The 18,994-nt window shown below is 45.4% G+C and overlaps 1 protein-coding gene across 5 annotated transcripts in view; it reads left to right on the top strand.

Annotated features, from left to right (window-relative positions):
* Positions 1 to 18,994, top strand: part of DDR1 (discoidin domain receptor tyrosine kinase 1) — a 77,630-nt gene that overhangs the window by 23,375 nt on the left and 35,261 nt on the right. The window contains exon 1 of one of the 5 annotated variants that reach the window (XM_088481480.1): positions 6,863 to 6,997. The exons of 1 other annotated variant lie outside the window; for it this stretch is intronic. Coding sequence is in view for 2 of the 4 variants with exons in the window: in XM_088481477.1 (XP_088337603.1) it covers positions 7,353 to 7,420 (68 nt within the window). In the remaining 2 variants the exon portion in view is untranslated. Of the gene's footprint in view, positions 1 to 6,862; positions 7,019 to 7,268; positions 7,421 to 18,994 lie in introns of those variants that run through there. 3 more of the 5 variants (XM_088481481.1, XM_088481477.1, XM_088481478.1) reach the window with 3 other exon arrangements.

Genomic DNA, 18,994 nt, shown 5'->3' with positions numbered 1-18,994 from the left:
TATCGAGATGATGTAAACTGCTTTAACACTATGGAGGTTTGCAAGCCTCCGGCAGGTTCCGGAAAAAGTGGACACTGTGCGCATACGCAGTGTCAGCTTCCCCCGGAGAAGACTGTCATAAAATGCCGGGGATATAACTCGCAGGGACAGCGGATACCGCAACCGCTGTCCCTGCGAGTTTCCCTTAGTACATAGTGGGGATATTTTCATTCAAAATATAAATTTTAGTTTTAGTTCATTTCTTAAAACTGTCTACATCTCTTACTCCTTTCTTCCATTGTATGTACTGTTTGGATTATGCTGTCACCATGTGTTAATGAAGAGGAATGTTGCTTCTTTTTTGCTTTTGTAAACAGTAACACAATTTTGTATATCTGCACTCTTACGCTGCATACTCACACAACGATTTTTTGAACGATTATCGTTAAACGACATCGTTTAACGATAATCGTTTGAAAAAATCGTTCACTTTCTGAGTCAAACAATGAACGATTATCGTTCATCCGCGTTCACATTTGTAGTTTGTAGTTCAGTCAGACTTGTCAACTGAACGATTTTCAGTAAGGGAATATGCAAAAATCGTTTGTAGATCAAAAAAATCGTTCATTACATTTTAAAAAATCTGACAGTTAATCTGACAGATCATTCATAAAATCATTGGTAACAAAATCATTGCGTGTGTATGCAGCTTTACTGATGGGTGTTATATTTGACTGACACTGTTAATAAAAAAAGTCGTACCCTTAATAATCACGGCAGTTCCGCCATTATTATTACACAGGCCTAATAATGGCGAGGAAAGAAAAGAAAAACCGCCTGTAGCCCAAAGTGATGAAAATGCGAGAGGTGCAGTAGAATTCTTTTAAACTTATCTGTGGGAATAAGATATTTAACTGAACTGCAAGGGGTAAACCTGGAGTTGTTCCCTCGCTGTGTGCTGGAGCAAAACCACCACTGTGCGAAAATGCCATTTGTTTAACGCAAACCTCAAGGTCAAGTAGACTTCTATTTTCAAATGGTTACTGTTTCTGAATATACAATGTATTCTAATGCTGGAAGCCTTAATGCACCTCTGTTCTTGAATATACAGTGTGTTCTTGTGTAAGAAGCTTCTTAGGTCTCCTGTTTAGGGTACACAATGGTCCTCAGTATATGTTACACGCAATTCTGATTGCGGACGGACCTAGCAATCTTTAGCAAATTGTGCTTGCGTTGCGGGCATATTAAAGTATTTATGGGCAGGATACACAGTTGTACGCAAACTCGGTGGCTTGTGTGCAGCTATGATGGTGGGTGGGCTGCACAAGGGCAGAACGAGTCTTGGGAGATCGCAGGCATTGCCCCCAAGCTGCCACATGACTGACATGCTGCGGCCGTTTGGGGACGGGGCAGCATATTTTTACGCTGTGCCCAAGCGTCCATCTCTTAATCAGGTCCTATGGGCGATTCTTAGTCATACGAATATCCGTCGCTTCTCACTTGCTGCTGGATGGCGTTGATGGGTGGCAACCGGGCTTTTGCGCATCATATAAAGTTGCAGCTGGCTTGTACATGGAGTTGAGTCCCATTCTGAGCTGGGTCTGATTTAAGTTTGGACCTCCTGCACTTTGGGATGGAGCTGGGGCAAATGCTGATGATAGCGATGACTTCTGGTCTTGCAAGCGGAGGTCAACGGGCGGTGCGGACGCATAAATGCGCCCCGATAGATCACCGGGGCATGTTTGCATGGAACTTCCAAGTGCAGGAAGCAACCGGATTTGCAACCGCAATTACATACGAGACAGAAGCAGGCCCAATGTGTTCTACTTCCAGAATGTATCGCTTTTTCTGTATACGCGGTATATTCTAGGCCTTATATATTTATTTACCTCTGATTACGATATATTATGTATTCCAGTGTCAGAATCCTTACGTGTTTGGTTAGGGGATATACAATATATTCTATAGCCAGAAGCTAGGCGGTATCTCTGGACCCGGATGTGAAATGTACTATAGTGGCAGACACTTGATGCATCTCTCTCTGGATACATGACATATTCTGGAGGTGTCTCTGTCTTTGTATTTGCCAGAAGCCTTCTTTTACCACTGACTCCGATCTGCGCTGCACCATAATGTCAGAAGCGTGACAGTAGTGCGCTCTATTTCAGCAGAATGTAAAAGTTTTTGTTCTCTTTTACAACAGTCTTGGATGTTCAGATGAATAAAATGCAGGCTCGGTGCAAAACCTGATTAAGGCCCTGATTCAGACCCACTCGCGAGCGGCTGTCAGCTCGCAAGTGGGTCGATGTTCTGCACTGAGCATGCGCACGACGGAGGGAGCTCCGTCGTGCGCATGCGCCAGACGCGACGAGCGAAGGAAAGTCCTTCGCTCGTTGTGTCTGATCAAAGGGGGCATGCTGTCGATGTTGATTGACAGCACGCCCCCTTTGGTGGGCGTGCCGGGGGCGTGCCTCCCTGATGGGGGCGTTCCCACGGGAACGCCTCCCGTCAGAAGCCGGCCCACTGACATCACTAGTGATGTCAGGGGGAGTGATTTTGGCTCTGATAGAGCCAAAATCACTCCGGAGCTTGCGGTTGAAAAACTCAACCGCAGGCTCCGGCTCGCAGTTTCGATGGTCGCGATGGTCAAGACCATCGCGGCCATCAAACTGCACGCTCGTATAGGCTGTGGGTGGTGACCCACAGCTATACGAGCGTCCAGGAGGACGCTCCATTTTTATGGAGGGCGGCCCTCATTCAGAGCGTGCGCTCTGCTCAGAGCGTACGGCTCTGAATGAGGGCCTAAGTCTGTGTCAGCGAGATATTTATATTAGCTACAAGGCGTGAAACCTGCAGGCGCCCCCTTAATGTATGTGCTGTTGCAAGAAAACAAAACAAAAAAAAGTTTTACACTCCAACTTGGGATTTTTTTTTCCAGGGGTGTGGTTGTCATATCCTAGATACACAGATGTACATATATATGTTTAATAGTTCATGCTCCACACTCAGGTAGCCTTCGTTGACTTTGAAATTTGTAATTAAATTCAAACTTTAAAATGATTTTTATATCAAAAAAATCAATTTTTTTTTTTTTGACGTTTTCAAGAAGATTGTATGGGAAAGCTTAAAAAAAAGGGGAGGGGGACCTTGATCTGACTCTGCAGTTTTCATTGTGCACGGAACAACCGCAGAGTAAAAAGCCTTGTGGGCAAACTGACAACATGTCATGTACTGTACATTGTGTCATAAACCTAATCATGCATCTCAATGCTTTCTATTGTTTATTACATGTTTCCCATAATTATGATGAATCTGTTTTTCAGTTCCTAGACTATATCTAATTTTTTGTTACTCTCCAATAGCAGAGTAAGGAGGGGGATGTCCAGGGGTTGCTCATGGAGACACGTTTCGCTCGATCACAGTCCACCCTCTGCTGCAAAATGCCACAAACTTCGACATAACTAGAGGTGGGGCTTAAATTATCCATGCGCTGTGAGTCACGCCATGACACCTGCCAACTTCAATGAAGCGGATGGGATTCGGGAGGGTTGGTTACTGTCCCGAGATTCCACGGGAATTCACCGAAATTTGTGACTCTCCCGGATATTCCAGGAGCGTAGGATGGACATTATGCTTTTTTTTTTTTATTTATTTTTTTATTATTTGAGTTTTTAATACAATAGATTATATAGACATACAGAAAAAAATTATAGCAGAAGGTAGAAATAATTACATTGCTGACATAATGTAACAATTCAATAATTAGGGATAAAACCCCACATAAAAAAAATTAAACAAACCATGTAACACATATATTAGTTACACTAACTTATTAATAAGAAATAGGAAAAGAAGAAAGAAAAGAGAGCGGAGGAGGGAGAAAAAAAATGGAGAAAGACAGAAGGAAAGAAAAGAAAGACCGCCTGTAGCCCAATACCATCTACAACTGGAGCCATTAGTTTAGCCCAGTTGGATCGGAGGATCAGAGAAAAGCACTATAGTTTCATACCATAACGTAAAACGAAAACAATTATGAATTTGTTGTATGACCGAGACGTTTAAAATATCAATCAAAGATTCCCATATAGAGAAAAAAAAATTCCAGTCATTGTTCTTTATGTAAGGACATCTCCACCATGTCCAGTTTGAAGACCTGAAAAAACTTTTCCTTTAAACATATGTATAGAGGGAGGGGAAGAATTGTATCCATAGTTGTAATATACACTTCCTCGCCACGGCTGAGGGAATGAAAAGTAACTTACGACAATCTGGTGAAATTGTAGAGGTGGTTGTGAGAATGCCAAAAATGGCCCATTCTGGGGTCAACGATAAAAAATTCACCAGTTCCCATAGAGCAAATTGCTTAACTTGAGCCAAAATACTTTTATAGAGATGCAATCCCAGAAACAGTGATAGAGGGACGCATCTGGTCTCATACATTTTAGGCAAATGGACCACTTAGAAGCTACGAAGCAGTTGGCTGACTTGGAAATATCACTAATTCATTTATTGGTATGTTTTGGGATGTTGCCAACCATTAGGAAGAAGCAGGGGGGGCACAAAGAAAAAAATTCAGGAGTGTTTGGCATCCAGACATTTGTGATAGTGAAAAATAAAAATCAGATACATCTTTCCAGAAGAGGCGTGAGGCCAGACATTCCCATCACATATGTTTAAATTGATTAATCTACTTGGCCGCATTGTATCCAGAATGTATTGGAGACCTTGGTGTAAATAGAGCGCACTCTAGTAGGGATCAGGTACCAATGATTGTACATCTTGTATGTATTATCTTTCATGCAAACACAAGAAACAGCTCTTCAGATCAGTCCTCAAATCTAAGGACCAACTCCACCTACTGTTCCCATCTGGTTTTGTGTGGGTCCTTTGCCTGTTCCGGGATGGCAATTAGATGATTGTCGAGCAGGCCTGGCCAACCTGTGGCTCTCCAGCTGTTGTAATACTACAAGTCCCAGCATACCCTCCCACCGATTACCTGGTAAAGCATACTGGGACTTGTAGTTTCACAACAGCTGGAAAGCCACAGGTTGGCCAGGCGTTTTAGGGGTCTATTTATAAAAACATCAACCTTCGTAGAGAGTGCTTTAGCTGGAGAAAACACACATTTTAGACTCTGCATGGGGCATATATAGCACAATCGGCATTTTTAAGGCGGATGTGAGAAATATTGTGAACCAATATTTGCAATGTGCAAATTAATATTTTCATGCAGATTTACCAAAAAGCTTTTGCAGGGAGACGGGCTCCGATAACAGCCCAACCCATCTAAGAGCTGGAAGCATGGTGATAGCTTCATATATGGAATATGCTGAACAGAGCCGTAACTAGACTTTTTGGTGCCCTGTGCCGGAAAGAGCATTGGCGCCCCCCTCATTTTTCAAAGGGACATAATGCACCCAAAAAAGGGCTATGGCTTCATGGGGAAGGGCCAGGGAGGAGATTGGGGAGGCCAGGAGATGCTGGGGATGAAATAAGAGGAAGCTACAAGCAAGAATGATAATAAACAGAAATTTGACAGGCCCAAACAGCGCCCCCTGACCTGTGGTGCCCTGTGCGATGGCACCGGCCGCACTACCATAGCTACGGCCATGATGCTGAACAGTACCGTAGACTATTATAGGCTGGGTACACACTAGACGACACATCGTTCATTGCATCTGCAGATTGGCCTGCAGTGCACGCCAATCTGAAGATTCGAGGAACCACACCATGCTGCTAGATACGTCTGGGGAATGACTCAGATTGTGCAGTGCTTACAGACTGCCCGATATATCGTCCAGTCGCATCTGCCATTGCTGGGTACACACATCGTCTAGTAGTGTGTACCCAGCATAAAGATGACAGTGAAGCGCAATTTACTTCATTTAATATATTTTTCTGAATTTCTCAATGATATCCTTTTGGCCTAGGGTGCCATGAAACGCTGATACTCAATGGCGCCATGATTTAAGAAAGTTTGGAAACCACTGACTAACACCATCTTCATCAAATCTGACTGCGTAGCAGCTCCTATAGAAACCTATGGGGGTTGCTTTGCGGTCAGGTGTCAGAGATATCGATCTGCAGATATATCGCTATACTGTGTACCCACCATAAGTCAGTTGTATGACACGCCTCTCAAATGTAGCAGTACACGCCCAGTTTACCGCTGCGCTGATAGGTGTAGCTTTCACAATCTCCCTAAAATGCTTTTTTTAAAGTAGGAAAGTTTGGATTTCAAGCTCTTCCGGCCAGTCTCATCCTTTTTTTTTTTTTTGGTAAGCTACAGGTATTTATTCTGTATTGTAGTTGTGTTGTTCCCTTGTGAAGAATGCACAGTCCTGTATGTTGCTATATAGATAAATCTATATGTATTTGCATACATACATTCTGAATCCTTTAGTCCTGGCGCTAGTCGGTCTGATCTGATAATATATATAATTTTACTGAAATCGTTATTTTTCATAGTACAACAATGAATATTTCTAGTTCTTAGGGGTCTATTTACTAAGCAGTGTTAGGAGACAGAGTGAAAAGTGATAAGGTGCCAGCCAATCAGCTCCCAACTGTCATCTCACAGGCTGTGTTTGAATAATTACAGTTGGGAGCTGATTGGCTGGCACCTTATCACTTTTCACTCTGTCTCCTAACACTGCTTAGTAAATAGACCTGTGTATCTCTAATCAAACTAATATGCATTAAATGCCAGCTATAGACTCTGGGACACATAGGAAGCAGACAGTGAAAGTATAGGAGTGTCAGGGAGTTTATAAACTGCGAGAAATGAAGATTATGACAGTGAGGGAACGAGTTAAGGAGAATGGAGGGAGGGGAGGCCATGCTAGGTGGGGGGAGGAGGGATACAACAGGAGTAGGAGGAGGAGAGTCTCATACAGATAGTTTAGTTCCTGTCTGTCCCCAGGGAGAGAGAGAGAGAGAAACCTGGACATGTCCTAATTCTAGGAACACCTGGCCCACAGGACAAGTGAGTGGGCAAATGAAGAAGGGAACTATGCAGGTGAGAGAGCAAGGTAACATGGTAAGTGAGGGACAGGGGGTAAGAGGAGAATACAAAGAGAAGAGGGGGATAATGAGGAAATAAGGTGAGAGGTGGAGGAGTGACGGCTCTGTCTGTTGCTAGTCTGTCAGGCAGGTGTTTGCATGTAAGAGAGCAGAGGAGGAAGAAAGAGTCTATCTGTGCTTTCTGTGTACATGTGCTGCCTCCTCTGACATGTCCCTACTTGCAGACTGTATTACAGAAACTACTGTAAATTGTCACTTTCTATCCAGATTGATACCTGTTCTCATGGGTGAAAGTTGGTGTTCTGCATTCCGCTCTGGAAAAGATTTAGCACAGTGTGGATTATATCCGTATGCCATCTCTAGATGTGTCAGACTATGAAGTAGGAAAGTGTGCATCATGTAGAAGTGACAACATTAGGTCAGTATGCCACCTGTAGAAAGTGTTGTACTCTGTATTAGACCAGTGGGTGTCATGTGGAAGTATCACTCTGTATTAGAACAGTATGTATCCTCTGAGAGTGTCAGACTGTGTAATATATCAGTGTACTACCTCTACAAATGATGTCAGACTCTGTACTAGATCAGTATACTACCTCTACAAATGTCAGACTCTGTATTATATCAGTATACTACCTCTAGGAATGTCAGACTCTGTATAAGATCAGAATACTACCTCTAGGAATGTCAGACTCTGTATTAGATCAGAATACTACCTCTAGGAATGTCAGACTCTGTATTAGATCAGAATACTACCTCTAGGAATGTCAGACTCTGTATTAGATCAGAATTATACCTCTAGGAATGTCAGACTCTGTATTAGATCAGTATACTACCTCTACAAATGATGTCAGACTCTGTATTAGATCAGTATACTACCTCTACAAATGATATCAGACTCTGTATTAGATCAGAATACTACCTCTAGGAATGTCAGACTCTGTATTAGATCAGAATTATACCTCTAGGAATGTCAGACTGTGTATTAGATCAGAATACTACCTCTAGGAATGTCAGACTCTGTATTAGATCAGTATACTACCTCTACAAATTATGTCAGACTCTGTATTAGATCAGTATACTACCTCTACAAATGATGTCAGACTCTGTATTAGATCAGAATACTACCTCTAGGAATGTCAGACTCTGTATTAGATCAGAATGATACCTCTAGGAATGTCAGACTCTGTATTATATCAGAATTATACCTCTAGGAATGTCAGACTCTGTATTAGATCAGAATACTACCTCTAGAAGTGTCAGCCTCTGTATTAGATTAATATACTACCTCTAGAATTGTCAGACTCTGTATTAGATCAGTATACAGTACTACTTCTAGAAGTGTCAGACTTTATAAGATCAGGGTGTGTTAAGAAGTGTCGTACTCTACACACATCAGTCATAACACAAAAGCCGCTGACAGGTGAAGTCAATAACATGATTATCTTGTTACAATGGCACCTGTCCAGCGATGGGATGTAAGGGTCTGAGTGACTAATTGTGATGGCTAGACAACTGGGTCATACCATCTCCAAAATGGCAGATCTTGTGGGGTGTTCTCGTTATGCACTGGTTAGCACTTACCAAAAGTGGTTCAAGGAAAGACAACCTGTGAACCGGCAACAGGGTCATGGGCGCCCAAGACTCATTGATACGCGTGAGGAGCGAAGGCTAGCCCGTCTGGTCCTATACTACACAAGAGCTACTGCAGCACAGATTGCTGAAATACTTACTGCTGGCTATGATAGAAAGGTGTCAGAACACACAGTGCAAGAATGCGTAGCCACAGACCAGTCAGAGTGCCCATGCTGACCCCTGTCCACCACTGAATGCACCTACAATGGCATGTGAGTATCAGAGCTGGACCCTGGAGTAATGGAAGACGGTGGCCTAGTCTGATGAATCACGTTTTCTATTACATCATATGGACGGCCCGGTGCGTGTGCATCGTTTACCTGGGGAAGAGATGGCACCAGGATGCACTATGGGAAGAACGCAATCCGGCGGAGGCAGTGTGATGCTCTGGGTAATGTTCTGCTGGAAAGCCTTGGGTCCTGACATTCATGTGGATGTTACTTGACATGTACAACCTTCCTAATTATTGTTGCAGACCACGTACACTCCTTCATGGGAAAAATATTCCCTGATGGCAGTGGCCTCTTTCAGCAGGATAATGCAGCCTACCATACTGCAAAAATTGTTCAGTAATGGTTTGAGGAACATTATAAACAGTTCAAGGTGTTGACTTGGCCTCCAGATTCTCCAGACTTCAATCCAATCGACCATCTGTGGCATGTGCTGGAAAAACAATCCTGAGCCATGGAGGCCCCACCTCACAACTTATACGATCTGATGCTAACGTCTTGGTAAAAAAAGGACATACAATTCTCTCTAGCGCCTGTTTATCACCTGTGATCAAAAAGTAAACCTGCAGCAGTAAAGAAAAAGGGGAAAATTGCGAACCCCACGTAAACGATACTATAAGGGAAATAACTACGCTGGTGTATATACCAAATAGTCAAATGACAAATAAATATACTATTTATTATAATATTATCTTGTCAAGTACCACATGTAAAATAATATAACACACAAGTCATAATGGTAACAATATAAAAAAATTGCATGTACAATTGTTGCATTGAGGCCCTCATGGATGCATCCTGGAATAGAGATCTTTTATATAATATATAACATTTGTGAGATCAGTGTCCCGTATCAAACAATGCACAATCTGCAGTATTTGTGTTGGGTAAACAGTAAACACCAAAGGTAAAAATGTATCCAGCAGTAGTTCTATATAAACAAATTGTGTACTCCACAAAGTCTGCTTAATTTTCTAACACTTTGACTGTATTTCAGGTGAGACACAAACTGTATATGTGTGCGCTGACTTATAGTAGTTAAAGGCCCCCATTCCCATTGCAAGATGCGATCATAGCGCCGGGATGTATTATCTGACACCTGCCGGGAGAGAGGCTTCCGAAAGGAGCCCGTCCCTGCGATGTGCCAGATAGCTGCCGGAGCAGTCGCAGTCCCGCTGAATGCACATGTGCGGCGGCCATAGCCGGAGAGTGTTTTCCGGAGGATCCCTCCTCCGGCTAATTATGCGGAGTGTAGCCCATAGGCTTCAGCAGCTAACACCATCTTCAGATGCATCGCATTCCGGATATTGGTAAATCTGGCAGCATCGCATCCCCCATAGAAACCTATGGGGGAATATTTGTGGTTAACCCCTGAAAACGCGTGTTTTCGGGGACATAGTCACAAATATAGAACGATAAATGGGCCCCAAAGTGAGTAACCGCTGAACCAAAAGCTATGGTTAGTCTTGATACATGAAATCTCACCCTTTGCCTCTTGTCACTTATTTGGCCGTCTGGGCCTGACTGTTGTTAGAGCCGCCAGTTTTACCTCTGAGGCAGTACGCTACTCGTGAGTATGCAGGTTCTTTCAGCGCTGTCGGGAAGAAGGTCCTGAAATGTGTGCGGCTAATCAACACATGAGCCGCACGGAATTGGTATGCAATGCCGGCTGTCGGGATGCCTCCTGTCAAAATACCGTCAGCGGCATCCCGATGGTTGCTATCTTGACAGGGTTCGGGAAAGTACCCTCCCCCCTTCTTCCCCCCAACCCTCCCTTCATGAAGCCTAACCCACCCAACCCCGCACCCTAAACCTCCCCGTTAGTGCCTAAACCGAAGTCTCCCTCCTTCATGCCTAACCCTCCCCCTTAGTCCTAACCGTAACGCCCCCCCCCCCCCCCCCCAAGCACCCCTCTCCCCCCGGTGGTGCCAACCCTACCCAATATTAAGACTAAACATTTGGCTGGATCAACGTAGAAAAAAAAAGTAAAAATAATAATACTATTATTATTATTTCATTAGTTTCTTCCTATAAAGAATTCACTTGGCTCTGAGTTTACATAAAGGGTTTTCTTATATTTAATTTAATTTCATCTTAACTATGTATTTTTTTTTCATTTTATTTATCAGATTTAAAACATATATCCCATTATAACTAAGAGGATTATGAGGATATTGGCCCTCATTCAGAGCCGCTCGTTAGCGGCAGTAAGCTCGTTCCGAGCGATGTTTGCACATCAGCGCATGCGTACGGTTTTTAGTACGCATGCGCGAACCAGTCAGTGCGGCCAAAAATCGTTTGTACGCTATATAGCGAGTGCCTGCTATTTTGAGTGACAGAATGAGGCGTATGTGGGTGGTAACAGGGGAAGGTGCTTGAAAATTGGGAGTGGAGATCCGAACGCAGGCGTGCTTAAAGGTCAAAACGGGCGTATTATGGGTGTGCATAATTAATACAGCAGCGTCATTGACCACGTCACTGGGTTATTTTATAGCCAGAACTGCTCGCAAATTTGTGGTAGCAAACACCAACCACAAGAATAGCAAGCAGTTCATACGCTGGTCGATGTACTCGATTAATCTAATAAATAGCGGACATGACGTATGGTGCGAGCGGCCAGGGGGCGTTTTTAACAAACGAGCGTATGTTTTGCTCGCTCGTTCAGACTTAGAGGTGTGAACAGACTGCAATTTGCGAACGGATCATTTGAATAGCCACCCCTTGTTTTTGGACGAACGACCGCAAATAGCGAACGGCTCTGAATGAGGGCCATTGTCCTGTTATATTATTTTAGGTTATTTTATTATTTCTTTATTGTTTGTTTGTTTTACTTAGATTTTTTCATATCATCAATTATTTTTAAACTGTTTTTGGGATAATGATCCTAAGAAAATTAATTTATATTTCTGAAGAGGAACAGACTTGAATTGCTGTGTAGCGACGCGGGTGGTGGGGGGGAGAAGTAGGGATACTGGGCCTGATTCAGAGCCGAACGCTCTGACCAGAGCGCTCGCTCTGAATCAGGGCCCTCCTACCTGTGTTTGGAGCGGCCTCATGGATGCTCGTATAGCCGTGGGTTACCACCCATAGCTATAGCGAGCGTCCATGTTGATGGTCGCGATGGTCAAGACCATCGCGACCATCGGGCTTGCGACGAGACCCTACAGTAGGGTCTCGCTGCCGCAAGCCCAGGACCCAAAATCACTCCCACTGACATCATTACTGATGTCAGTGGGGCCAGACTCAGACGGTAGGCATTCCCATGGGAACGCCTCCGTCTGGCAGGCACGCCCACAAAAGGGCGCGTGCTGTCACTCACCATCGACAGCACGCCCCCTTTGGTGCGAGACCCCGAGCAACGTATTTCTCGTCGCTCGCCGGGTCTCGCGCATGCGCACGACGGAGCTCCCTCCGTCGTGCGCATGCGCATTCACCAAACATCGACCCGCTTGCGAGTGAACTTCACGAGCGGGTCTGAATGACCCCCAGAGTACTTACCTGCCCTGTCGGGATCCTCTTGTATTAGATCACTGCGTATCATATAGAAGTATCAGACCTTGTATTAGATCACTGCGTATCATATAGAAGTATCAGACCTTGTATTAGATCACTGCGTATCATATAGAAGTATCAGACCTTGTATTAGATCACTGCGTATCATATGGAAGTATCAGACCTTGTATTAGGTCACTGTGTATCATATAGAAGTATCAGACCTTGTATTAGATCACTGTGTATCATATAGAAGTATCTGACCTTGTATTAGATCACTGTGTATCATATGGAAGTATCAGAACTTGTATTACAGTAGGTCACTGTGTATCATATAGAAGTATCAGACCTTGTATTAGGTCACTGTGTATCATACAGAAGTATCAGACATTGTATTAGATCACTTCTCCATGCAGATCCTCAGCAGTGCCCAGAACGGCCAGGTGACAATGGAGCCAGGTGCCACCTTCAGGGCTGGCGCCCAGCGGCAAATGACTCCATTGTCTCTGGGAGTTCCGTCACTGCTGTGTATCATATAGAAGTATCAGACCTTGTATTAGATTACTTTGCATACTCGCATGTATTCCCACAGCAGTGCCGGCTCCCAGGCTATTACATTTAGCTTGCATGCATGCGCAGTACACAACAATCTGCTGATTGCGTGCTTATTAGCAACTGTGATCCTTGCTGAAGCAGGCCCACAGTGCGATCATTATCTGTGTGTATATGCTCAGTACCATTACATAGTGCAGTGTGATCATTATCGGTGTGTATATGCTCAGTACCATTATATAGTGCAGTGTGATCATTATCGGTGTGTATATGCTCAGTACCATTATATAGTGCAGTGTGATCATTATCAGTGTGCATATGCTCAGTACCATTATATAGTGCAGTGTGATCATTATCAGTGTGTATATGATCAGTACCATTATATAGTGCAGTGTGATCATTATCGGTGTGTAGGTCCTCAGTACCATTATATAGTGCAGTGTGATCATTATCGGTGTGTATATGCTCAGTACCATTATATAGTGCAGTGTGATCATTATCGGTGTGTATATGCTCAGTACCATTATATAGTGCAGTGTGATCATTATCGGTGTGTATATGCTCAGTACCATTATATAGTGCAGTGTGATCATTATCGGCGTGTAGGTCCTCAGTACCATTATATAGTGCAGTGTGATCATTATCGGTGTGTATATGCTCAGTACCATTATATAGTGCAGTGTGATCATTATCGGTGTGTATATGCTCAGTACCATTATATAGTGCAGTGTGATCATTATCGGTGTGTATATGCTCAGTACCATTATATAGTGCAGTGTGATCATTATCGGCGTGTAGGTCCTCAGTACCATTATATAGTGCAGTGTGATCATTATCGGTGTGTATATGCTCAGTACCATTATATAGTGCAGTGTGATCATTATCGGTGTGTATATGCTCAGTACCATTATATAGTGCAGTGTGATCATTATCGGTGTGTATATGCTCAGTACCATTATATAGTGCAGTGTGATCATTATCGGTGTGTATATGCTCAGTACCATTATATAGTGCAGTGTGATCATTATCGGTGTGTAGGTACTCGGGGCCTGATTCAGACTCGGTCGCAAGCGCTGAGCGCTCACAACCAGGTCGATGCTGGCCCAGAGTGCATGCGCACGACGGAGCCGGAGTCGGAGCTCGATGTTGAGTGACAGCACGCCCCCTTAGGTGGGTGAGCCGGGGGGAGTGGCTGCCCAGACGGAGGCATTCCCATGAGAACGCCTACCGTCTGGGGGTGGCCCCACTGACATCACAACGGCTCCGTCGTGCGCATGAGCGAGACCCGGAGACCTGGATAGCGAGATCACCATCGACAGCACGGTGGGAGACCCCGAGCAACGGGACCCGGATAGCGACGGGCAATCCATCGCTCCGGGTCTCGTACCAAAGGGGGGGGTGCTGTCGATGTTGAGTGACAGCACGCCCCCTTTGGTGGGCGGATCGGGGGAGTGGCTGCCCAAACGTTTGGCGGCCCCACGAGTGATGTCAGTGATAGAGATTTCGGCTCTGTCAGAGCCGAAATCTCTCTGGAGCTTGCGGCAATGAGACCCTACGACAAGGGTCTCGTCGCAAGCCCGATGGTCGCGATGGTCTTGCCCATCGCGACCATCTTCCTGGCCGCTCACTATAGCTGTGGGTGGTCACCCACAGCTATGGGAGCGGCCAGGAGGCCGTTCTAAAATAAAAAAAAAGACCGGCCCTGATTCAGAGCGAGCGCTCTGTCAGAGCGTCCGGCTCTGAATCAGAGCCTCAGTACCATTATATAGTGCAGTGTGATCATTATCAGTGTCTAGGTCTTCAGTACCATTATATAGTGCAGTGTGATCATTATCGGTGTGTAGGTACTCAGGGTCTCATTCAGACCCGCTCGCGAGCGCAGGACGCTCGCAAGTGGGTCGATGGTACCCAAATGCGCATGCGCACGACGGAGGCTGCTCCGTCGTGCGCTTGCGCGAGACCCGGCGAGCGACGGGGAAGCCGTTGCTCGGGGTCTCCCACCAAAGGGGGCGTGCTGTCGATGGTGATTGACAGCACGCCCCCTTTGGTGGGCGTGCCGGGGGCGTGGCTGCCCAGACGGAGGCGTTCCCCTGGGAATGCCTACCATCTGGGTCCGGCCCCACTGACATCACTAGTGATGTCAGTGGGAGTGATTTTGGCTCTGATAGAGCCAAAATCACTCCAGGGCTTGCGGTCACCGAGACCCTACCACAGGGTCTCGTCACAAGCCCGATGGTCTTGACCATCGCGACCATCTTTTTGGCCGCTCGCATATGCTGTGGGTGGTCACCCACAGCTATGCGAGCGGCCAGGAGGCCGCTCCAAGTTTAGGTAGGAGGGCCCTGATTCAGAGCGAGCGCTCTTTTTAGAGCGTCCGGCTCTGAATCAGGCCCTCAGTACCATTATATAGTGCAGTGTGATCATTATCGGTGTGTAGGTCCTCAGGGCCTGATTCAGAGCCGGACGCTCTGACCAGAGCGCTCGCTCTGAATCAGGACTGGGCTACCTAAAATTGGAGCTGCCTCTTGGACGCTCGCATAGCTGTGGGTCACCACCCACAGCTTATGCGAGCGTCCATGACGATGGTCGCGATGGTCAAGACCATCGCGACCATCGTGCTTGCGACGAGACCCTGCGGTAGGGTCTCGTTGCCGCAAGCTCTGGAGTGATTTAGGCTCTATCCGACCCAAAATCACTCCCACTGACATCACTAGTGATGTCAGTGGGGCCGGACCCAGACGGTAGGCGTTCCCATGGGAACGCCTCCGTCTGGCAGCCACGCCCCCTGCACGCCCACCAAAGGGGGCGTGCTGTCAGTCACCATCGACAGCACGCCCCCTTTGGTGCGAGACCCCGAGCGACGGCTTCCCCATCGCTCGCCGGGTCTCGCGCATGCGCACGACGGAGCCGGCTCCGTCGTGCGCATGCGCATTTGGGTACCATCGACCCGCTTGCGAGCGTCCTGCGCTCACGAGCGTGTCTAAATGAGTCCCTCAGTACCATTATATAGTGCAGTATGATCATTATCGGTGTGCAGGTCCTCAGTACCATTATATAGTGCAGTATGATCATTATCGGTGTGTAGGTCCTCAGTACCATTATATAGTGCAGTGTGATCATTATCAGTGTGTAGGTCCTCAGTACCATTATCAGTGGCGTAACTTCATCCCAGGTGCCCGGAGGCAATATAAATGTTGGTGCCCCCCCAAATTAAAATGTACCACCCCCCCAGCACCTATGCCAGCCCCAGCTGCTGCCGCCCCCTATATGTAGTTCCTTTTATGCATTGCCCCCAGTAGTGGTCCCCCTACGCAGTGCCTGCCTATATAGTGCCCCCCAGTAATGGTCCCCCTATGCAGTACCTCCGGTAGTTGTCCCCAGTAGTAAGCCCCCTGTAGTTGTCCCCAGTAGTGAGCCCCCTGTAGTTGTCCCCAGTAGTGAGCCCCCTGTAGTTGCACCCAGTAGTTGCCCCCAGTAGAGCCCCCTTTGGTGCGAGACCCATAACGACGGCTTGGCCGTCGTTATTCGGGTCTCGCGCATGTGCACGACTGAGCCGCTCAGCGCTCGCGTGCGGGTTTGAATCAGGCTCTCAGTACTATTATATAGTGCAGGGTGATCATTATCGGTGTGTAGCTACAGTGGGCCTGATTCAGAGCCAAGCGCTATTTGCGGACGGTCGTTCCAAAAAAGGAGCCGGCTATTTATATTGAGCGCTTGCTCTTTGCGGTTTGTTGACTCCTCTATGTCTGAGCTAGCGAACGAAAAATGCGCTCGCTATTTTGTAAAGACGCCCCTTTGCCGTTTGCAACACACGTCATCTCCGGTATTTATTAGATTAATCGGGTACATCGAAAGGCATCTGAACTGCTCACAGTGCTTGTGGTAGGTTTTTCTTACCGCAATCACTGCGAGCAGTTCAGGCTAAAAGACAACCAAGTGATGTGGTCGATGACGCTCCTTTACTAATTATGCATTCCCATTAAACGCCCTTTTTACCGTTAGGCACGCCTGCGTTCGGATCTCCACTCCCCTGTTTTCAAGCACCTTCCCCTGTTACCACCCACAAACGGTACATTCTGTCAATCAAATTAGCAGCCCCTCGCTGTTTTGCGAGCGCACGATTTCCGACTGCAATGACTGGTTTGCGCCTGCGCATTACGACCCATACGCATGCGCAGTTGTGCAAACAGCGCTCAGAGCGAACGAGCGGCCGCTTACGAGCGGCTCTGAATCAGGCCCTCAGTACCATTATATAGTGCAGTGTGATCATTATCAGTGTGTAGATGCTCAGTACCATTATATAGTGCAGTGTGATCATTATTGGTGTGTAGGTCCTCAGTACCATTATATACTGCAGTGTGATCATTATCGGTGTGTAGGTCCTCAGTACCATTATATAGTGCAGTGTGATCATTATCGGTGTGTATGTCCTCAGTAACATTATATAGTGCAGTGTGATCATTATCAGTGTGTATGTCCTCAGTACCATTATATAGTGCAGTGTGATCATTATCAGTGTGTAGATGCTCAGTACCATTATATAGTGCAGTGTGATCATTATCGGTGTGTATATGCTCAGTACCATTATATAGTGCAGTGTGATCATTATCGGTGTGTAGATGCTCAGTACCATTATATAGTGCAGTGTGATCATTATCGGTGTGTATATGCTCAGTACCATTATATAGTGCAGTGTGATCATTATCGGTGTGTATATGCTCAGTACCATTATATAGTGCAGTGTGATCATTATCGGTGTGTATATGCTCAGTACCATTATATAGTGCAGTGTGATCATTATCGGTGTGTATATGCTCAGTACCATTATATAGTGCAGTGCGATCATTATCGGTGTGTAGATGCTCAGTACCATTATATAGTGCAGTGTGATCATTATCGGTGTGTAGATGCTCAGTACCATTATATAGTGCAGTGTGATCATTATCGGTGTGTATATGCTCAGTACCATTATATAGTGCAGTGTGATCATTATCGGCGTGTAGGTCCTCAGTACCATTATATAGTGCAGTGTGATCATTATCAGTGTGTATATGCTCAGTACCATTATATAGTGCAGTGTGATCATTATCAGCGTGTAGGTCCTCCGTACCATTATATAGTGCAGTGTGATCATTATCAGTGTGTAGATGCTCAGTACCATTATATAGTGCAGTGTGATCATTATCGGTGTGTATGTCCTCAGTACCATTATATAGTGCAGTGTGATCATTATCGGTGTGTATGTCCTCAGTACCATTATATAGTGCAGTGTGATCATTATCGGTGTGTATGTCCTCAGTACCATTATATAGTGCAGTGTGATCATTATCAGTGCATAGATAATCTGTATTATTATACAGCTCAGTGAGATCACTCAAAGCGTATAGATACACTGTATCAGTATACAATGCACTGCGATCATTATCGGTGTGTAGGTCCTCAGTACCATTATATAGTGCAGTGTGATCATTATCAGTGTGTAGGTCCTCAGTACCATTATATAGTGCAGTGTGATCATTATCGGTGTGTAGGTCCTCAGTACGATTATATAGTGCAGTGTGATCATTATCAGTGTGTAGATGCTCAGTACCATTATATAGTGCAGTGTGATCATTATCGGTGTGTAGGTCCTCAGTACCATTATATAGTGCAGTGTGATCATTATCGGTGTGTAGGTCCTCAGTACCATTATATAGTGCAGTGTGATCATTATCGGTGTGTATGTCCTCAGTACCATTATATAGTGCAGTGTGATCATTATCAGTGTGTAGATGCTCAGTACCATTATATAGTGCAGTGTGATCATTATCGGTGTGTATATGCTCAGTACCATTATATAGTGCAGTGTGATCATTATCGGTGTGTAGGTCCTCAGTACCATTATATAGTGCAGTGTGATCATTATCTGTGTGTATGTCCTCAGTACCATTATATAGTGCAGTGTGATCATTATCAGTGCATAGATAATCTGTATTATTATACAGCTCAGTGAGGTCACTCTGAGCGTATAGATACACTGTATCAGTATACAATGCACTGCGATCATTATCGGACTGTAAATACTTACAGAGCATTGTGATCATTGT

Source organism: Taudactylus pleione, unplaced genomic scaffold (assembly GCF_031769625.1).
Source record: "Taudactylus pleione unplaced genomic scaffold, aTauple2 ptg000274l, whole genome shotgun sequence".
Taxonomy (NCBI): domain Eukaryota; kingdom Metazoa; phylum Chordata; class Amphibia; order Anura; family Myobatrachidae; genus Taudactylus; species Taudactylus pleione.
The sequence above is the reverse complement of the archived record's forward strand: the minus strand, read 5'-3'. Positions and strand labels throughout refer to the sequence as shown.